At 45.4% G+C, this 7,548-nt stretch overlaps 1 protein-coding gene across 1 annotated transcript in view; it reads right to left on the bottom strand.

The window, feature by feature from the left end:
• Positions 1-5,938: 5,938 nt before the first annotated feature.
• Positions 5,939-7,548, bottom strand: part of LOC106805368 (latent-transforming growth factor beta-binding protein 2-like) — a gene marked incomplete at its 3' end in the record, with an annotated part of 31,620 nt that continues 30,010 nt past the window's right edge. The window contains 1 exon segment of the mRNA XM_014806933.1: positions 5,939-6,064. Coding sequence (XP_014662419.1) covers positions 5,939-6,064 — 126 coding nt within the window.

Below are 7,548 nucleotides of genomic sequence, written 5' to 3'. Positions count from 1 at the left end.
TGATACGGCATCGTAATGCGGATCGTCAATCGTAATGCTGATCGTAATAGCGGATCGTAATGCTCGCGTCGTAATACGAGATCGTAATGACCTGGTCGTAATAACGGATCGTAATGCGGATCGTTTATATGGATTTTCGGACTCACCTTCGCAGCGCTCGTATCCGTTTCCGGTGATATCGTCGTTGCAGACGCAGTAGAAGCTTCCGGGGAACGTTGACACAGTGGGCGTTGTCGGCACAGAGCGCCCTGTTCTACCGGCGTCCGCTAGCAGCTGACACTCATCCTCCCCGGACTGCAGGCCAGCCGAACAAAGCTAGCATCAGTCCACGCTCCACACAGGAACCGACAAAAACCCATAATAGGACTATTGAATAAGTAAAGAAGTAGAAATTGAATAATTATATAGAATAATATCTCATAGTCGATGATTAAATCTTCTATCTTTACAAATCTTATTTTATTTTTAATATCTTGATTAATCTTATATCTATATTAATAGTTTCGTAATAATCTAGACCTGGAAAGAGTTAATTTAGACTAGCGTGGTGTTTTTAATGCGTCGTTTCTAACACGGTTTCGTCTGCATATGGGACTTTAATTCTTCTACTTTGCACTTATATAATTATATAGACTGACCAGTTCTTTCAGATTTGACATGGTCCGGCAAAAGCCGAGCGGACGATTAATCGTTTATGGAAGAAGCATCGTAGAAGATTCTATAATAGACATGCTGTCGTTAATTGTAATGTCGCTTATAGTAGTGCACGAACTTCATTCACAAATATTGATTGACATTCTTAAGACTTATAATAATATCTAAGTATTTATGTGAATTTCTGAAACGGGACCACGTGACCATAACTAGAACGTTAATGCGCCAACACTTTCTGCTGGATTAATAGCATCTTTTTTTTGGATAGCGTCCGCCATACAGTAAGTGTCTTTTTACGAAAATATTTCGAATATTTCGTGTGTGATGAAGTGCATGTGTCGGGTCGAGGATATGATTGCGCTTGTTTCATACAGGTACGCTCACGAGCTGCTCATATATGCATTGCGTAGTATATCTTGGCCACGGCTAATTTTCAAAACTTTACTCGAGTGTGTTAGCGTGTTGTTAGGTTGTTTCATCGTGTAAGCTTTCTTTTCAACATCTTACGCGGCTTAGGTTTTCATTTTTTTTATTCGCTACTATCTTACAAGGTCTATTGTCATTCGCATATTTCAGGTAATTTTCCGGTGTGAGCCGTTGTCGGATAACAATAGGTGAATTCGCAGAAAAAACTAAAATTTTTCGAAGTGAGTGCCACGAGAGCTTGACCAAGGGCTAGCGTCTTTCAAAATGGCGGTCATAGTAATTTCTCATCGAAACATTTCTCCCGTAACCCAAACCAAGGAGTGAACTATCCAGACGGCGCGAGTACCAATCGTAAAGACCTCCTATTGTGAAAAACCACTTCCCACAACATTCAGCAAGGCTTGCAGTTCATGTATCAATGTCTTATTACTAAAACTGAGGTAGAGGATGCAGCTATGTACGCCGCGGTATAGGACGGTGGAACAATGTAAGGCGGCGCAGTCGAAACCGTAAACTCCAGCCGGTCGCTAAACTTTGTAATCTATTTGCTGAGGGCGGCCGCAGACAAGATTGTCCGGACATCGTAAGTGTGAGGAGGTCGGATTATCCTGGTTTTGTCACGCGTGCATACAAAGATTCACGTTGCTCGCGTATAGCGCGGCCGCGACTCTTCACTCTCTCTCTGCTCTCCTCTTCTCCTCTCTCTCTCTCGTCTCTCTCTCTCTCTCTCCTTCTCTCTCTCTCTCTCTCGTCTCACTCTCTCTCTTCTCTGCGCTCTCTCTCTTCTCTCTTCTCTCGTCATCTCTCCTCTCTTCACTCTCTCTTCTCTCTCTCGGCTCTCTCTTCTCTCTCACTCTCTCTCATCTCGTCTCTCTCTCTCGTTCGCGTCTCTCTCTCTCTCTCTCTCTCTTCTCTCGCTCTCGCTCTCTCTCGTCCTCTCTCTCTCTCTCCTTTTCTCTCCTCGACTTCTCTCACTCTCTCTCTCTCTCTCTCGTCGTCTTCTCTCTCTCTTTCTCTCTCTCTCTTTCTATCTCCTTTCCTTCTTTCCTCTCTCCTGGCGCTCTCTCTCCTCTCTCTCTCTCTCATCTCTCTTCTCTCTCCTCTCATCATCCTCTTACTCGTCTCGTCTCTCTCTCTCTCTCTCTCGGCTATCTCTCTCTCTCTTCTCTCATCTCTCCTCTCTCTCCTCGCTTCGCTCTCTCATCTCTCTCTCTCTCTCTCTCTCTTTCTCTCTCTCTTCTCTCTTTCTCGTCTCTCTCGCTCTCTCTCTATCTCTCTCTCTCTCTCTCTTCTCTCTCACTCCTCTCTCACTCTCTCTTCTCTTCTCCGCTCTCGTCTTCAGCTCTCGCTCTCTTATCTCTCTCTCTCTCTCGCTTCTCTCCCTCTCTCTCTCTCTCTCTCTCTCTCTCTCTCTCTCTCTCTCTCTCTCTTCATCTCTCTCTTCTGTCTCGCTATCTCGCTTCTCTCTCTCTCTCTCTCTCTGCTTCTCTCTCTCTCTCTCTTTCTCTCTCTCTTTTTATCTCTCTTCTGCTTTTCTCGACTCTCTCTCTCTCTCTCTTCGCGCTCTCTCTCTCTTCGCTCTCTCGCTCTCTCTCACTTTCTTCTCTCTCTCTCCTCCTCTCTCTCTCTTTCTCTCTCTCTCTCATCTCTTACTCTCTGCTCGTCACTCTCTCTCACTCTCTCTTCTGCTCTCGTCTCGCTCTCGGCTCTCGCTCTAGCTCTCTCTCTCTCTCTCTCTCTCTCTCTCTCTCTTCTCTCTCTCTGCTCTCGCTCTCTCCGCTCTCTCTCCCTCTCTCTACTCTCTCTCTCTCTCTCTCCTCTCTCTCTCTCCTTTCCTTTTCGCTCACTCACTCTCTCGCTCTTTCTCACTTTCTCTAACTCTCCCTTGTCTCTCTTTCTCTCTCTCTTTCTCTCTCACTCTCCCCTTTCTCTCTCGCTCGCTCACACACTCTCTCTCGCTCTCTCTCTCTCGCTCTCCGCGCTCGCTTCCATTCTCTACTCTCTCTCTCTCTCCTCTCTCATCTCTCTCTTCTCCTCTCTCGTCTCTCATCTCTGTCGTCTTACGCTAGCTTCGGTGGTGTTACTGTAATATACTAGTGTAAGTGCGCGACCTTCTTCAATGCGTAGATGTAAACCTACCCGCCTTTACAAGCACGCAACAGTGAAATGGGCGTAGCGCGACTATATTACGGTTACCACCGCAGAGGCGATAGAACAGCGCACTCAATGAGGGAAGGTACTGCTAACGGCATTCGCGTATGGTTGCTGCTATTCGCCTAGGACATCGGCGAGCAGGGGGCGCAGAGCGGCGGTGTGAGTCGGCGGCGCTGATATTGCCAGAATTGGCCTGATACGAAGAGAAGGCGCTAATGGACAAATCGCCGGCGAATATTTTGCAGTTAGCCGGTAGTAGGTGTCGATATAGTGCCTTCTGCTAACAGGTTCTGTTAGGAGCAGTCGACCTTCCCCCAATTTTTCCGCGTGCCACTTCTCATTAAGTGGGCTTTTCACAATGGTTGACGGTGGCTGGACGTCAGTAGCGGAGAAGCTATCGTTCGAATGCTGTCGCCATAGTATGATGTACGCCTGCGTGCGCGCGCCGTACGTACATATCTGCGCGATGCGTACACGGCTTGTGTGCGTGGTGCGTTCGTTCGTGCGTGTGTGCGTCCGTGCGTGCGCGTTCGCCTCTTATGTCAAATCGATCTGATTTGTGGGTCCATAGCCTGCTCTACTCGTCCATATATATATCATATATATACTGCTTGTACCACGGAGCACCGTGTCTAGGGGCGCTAGCCAGAACCACTGACATAATTATAACTGTGGCAACACACCCGGATGTCACGAAGCCCGCCCAGGCTACATCATCGTTAGACGGGAAAGCAACTACTCTTACATCTATAACCTCTTCGTAAAGTTACCGATTTTTCTGACACGGGCACCAAGCGATAAAAGAACCCTGAGGCTCACATTACCAGGACTAATCTTGTGGATCTACACCAACGGCCCCCAGTCAGGTAACACCTCTATATGGGTGACCCTCCACACCTCCCCTCATCCCCCCTTCCCCCTTCACACTTACAGAGCTATTATTTACGTCGCATTCTTACTGTAGAAATCGTTGCGCCACGCTAACAATCATTTCGTCCGGCTGTGAGGTTACGCAACAACCATACACTGCACGCACTCACGCACGCAGCACGCACGCACGTGTATGCGTGCACGGTCGCGTAGCTACGACCCCCTCAACCACCGATTCGCTTTAGACGGACCCGACGGCTCAATATCTTCCTCTCTGATCCTTTCCCTTTCTCTCTATGTCCCCCTTCTAACTCTCTCCGTCTTTCTCTCTTTCTCTTATTCCTTCATTCTCTTTCTCTCTCCCGTTCATGTGCACTCATTCATTTACGTAAGGTCACGTGACAATGTTTCTTATCATTGACCCCCTGTCCAGTTGAAAGTCGGATATGTTCCATAATCGCAGCTTATTACAGCGTATTACACTTGTATTATTACACTTGTCAAAGAACCTGCGGAGGATATATTCTTTACACCTTAAGACTCTACACCGTAAAAACCTGTTGCACAGTGCGGGTACATGCCGTGACCAAAGGCGAGTGAAACTGGGACAGCCCGCTAGGCCCGACCTAAAAGGACTGCTGTTGACAGAAAACTAGGGAAGGGCGTCAAGGGTAACGGCTTATGGTTTGCACTTCCACGCACCAATACCAACCAATGTTTATAGACGTCTCGCCAACTACACATAGTCGCACTATGTTAGATACTTCAGGGTTTTAGTCTACATAGACATATATACTGTCGCAAGTGGAACGGTTCATCCGTCTCATAGTTCATTTCCATATAGTTTTTTCACAGCCAGGCACGTTGCTTATGTTAAGGTGTCGAGCGATGGTGGTGGCAGTCTGTAACTGCGTACATTTCTTTCCAAATTTTATTAGATGTCGAGGGGATAGTCGTGCGTATATACGCGGCGTATTTGTTATCTTTAAAGGAATAATTTCAGAATCATTGCCACAGCGCGATAACAGATTGATACTGCTGAATATCCAGTGGCATTTCATAATCTTATTCTAGGAATCATTATTAAAATCGTGGCAATTTACCGCGGCTTACCTATCTTTTTAATTTGATACGCATGACTGAATTCCATTAATGCCAAATTTCATAAAAAATACACTAAGCTTAAGTTAGCGTGACCATCTTATGTCATAATCAACTGTGACCATGGCTTATACCTATTACTACAGGTAGTAATACAGGTAGTAAGTCAGTATCTAAACAGAGAAATACGCCTTATAGAAACAACTAACCTGTTCTGTACGCCAAATTACAATGCACAAAACTCTTTTACATATAACTAATCCCAATGTCAAATCCGATTTGAATACAAGAGAGGCGGACTTCCACAGTGTCTAACTGATTAATATAGACTTGATATGTACATCGTGTCTGTCCTTGGAGTCGATAAGTTGAAGACAAATTATAACTGGTGCAGGCAACGAAGCTGTAAACAGCTCGCAAAAGTATTCATCAATCTTTTGGCATTATACGGACTGCGAACTTAAAATGAACGATGGGAACACAAGAACACGGGTAGAAACCAAGGTCATGAAACGTGCATATATCTTAACGGGGGGAGAGAATGGACGGGAGAAAGAAAGAGAAAATGACAAAAGGGAGAGAAGCGGCTAGGCCGATAGAAAGGCCAAATTCCAGAAGAGGTTTTAGTTCGACTCTCTTAGAATAATGGCAAACACGAGGGCAAACTACGCTACAATCTCTTATATGATTATTGTGAGACTCTATAAGGAGATACTTGGTTGGATTTACTTACCCATGCACATTATTCCGCCTCCCATGACGTCAATAAATCCAGGAAGACACGTGCAATAGTAGCTGCCTAACGTGTTAGTGCAATAAGCCATGTTGTGGCATGGACTGTTCTTGCACTCGTTTACGTCTGAAAGAGAAATGATGACAAATAGTCATGAATGATGATCAGGTAAACAAAATAAAAACCAGCACATTTGTTATCGGTTTACTTTTCCTAGACACGTCTAACCTTTCCGACAAACTTGATCTTTGGAATGTTGTGAGAGATATTTCGAGATATATACATAACACAGTCAGTCACACAGGCACGCATTGTTCGATACAGAACACAGGCAATCTATTTATTGAAAAAAAGACGTTACCGCCGTCAACCCCTTACAAAGTACCGCCTAATTATATAATATAGCTTTAATTTATAATAGCTATACTCATTACTAGCAGTACTAATTTATTATCACTCTCGATTTCTTTGTATAGAGGTGAGATTACTGTAGTGTGACTAATGGTGTCGGATACGATCGGCTGTGTTGATAGGAAGCGCGGGGCTGACATGGCTGGTGTCTACCCGTCCTCGAATGATTGTAGCGGACGAATCAGGTCAGGTGTCGAGTGTGGCTTATAAATTATTTCTCATACCGACCGTCGGTTTTGCAAAAGGCAGCGCGCGATGCGAGAGCCGCGAGTTTAGCTGCATTTCTGGATAAGATTCATTCATGGGGGACGCGCACCGCTGACGCGTGCTAGCTTAATGGCTCATTACAGACACACGGATGACTTTAATGTTAGGCAAAGCTGTGCGTCTGCATCTCTGCGCTGATAGCTAGGCAACGATGACAGCTAGATTTAACACAGACAAAGCATTGAGATACCGGTTCGTAAAGTTTCCCCCGTCGAATTTAACGTGGCCCCATTAGGCTGCCTTAAGGATTAACAGAGAGGAATCATTGGCCCTAGCCGGTCATGGTGGGATTAGCGAGACAGACACTCGCGCATGTAAACACACAATTAACATCGCGAGGATCTGACTCTAATGAAAGAAATGCGGATTTCAGAGGAATGTGCTCCTCAGCCCCCCCCCCACCGCAAGATGCGAGTGAGTTCGCATTCTGTCCCGTACCAGCAGCGCGTGCGGTCAAGATTAGGAACGTTTATAATTATGTATATTATAGGCGATAGTTGATAGATGGGCGATATCAAGAGCGTATAAAGAAGGCTTCTTTATACGCTCTTGGCGATATCTAGGCGCTGGATATCACGCTGTTATTTTTAATTGTGTATTTTAACGCAGTTCAGTGGCTGTTTAAAAAGGAATTTAGAAAGGTTTTACGATGGTTTTCTATGGCATATGCGGGACAGTTCGGCGTTTTCTATCTAGATATTCGTCAGTAAAGCATTACTATTATTATTATTATTATTATTATTATTATTATTAATACAATATTTATCGCGGCATGAGGCCACGGGAAATATTGCTGTGGAGTAACTAAACTTAATAGCAGGGCACGTTGTGTAAGCGGTGGCCGCACGGTGGCAGTGGTCGTGTGATATACTGCCACGCTAGCTGAACCACTGTTATTACGTGTTTACGCGTGACTTCACAGGCGACATGCT

This window comes from Priapulus caudatus, unplaced genomic scaffold (assembly GCF_000485595.1).
Source record: "Priapulus caudatus unplaced genomic scaffold, Priapulus_caudatus-5.0.1 Scaffold111, whole genome shotgun sequence".
Taxonomy (NCBI): Eukaryota; Metazoa; Priapulida; class Priapulimorpha; order Priapulimorphida; family Priapulidae; genus Priapulus; species Priapulus caudatus.
This window is presented reverse-complemented; position numbering and strand designations above follow the sequence as displayed.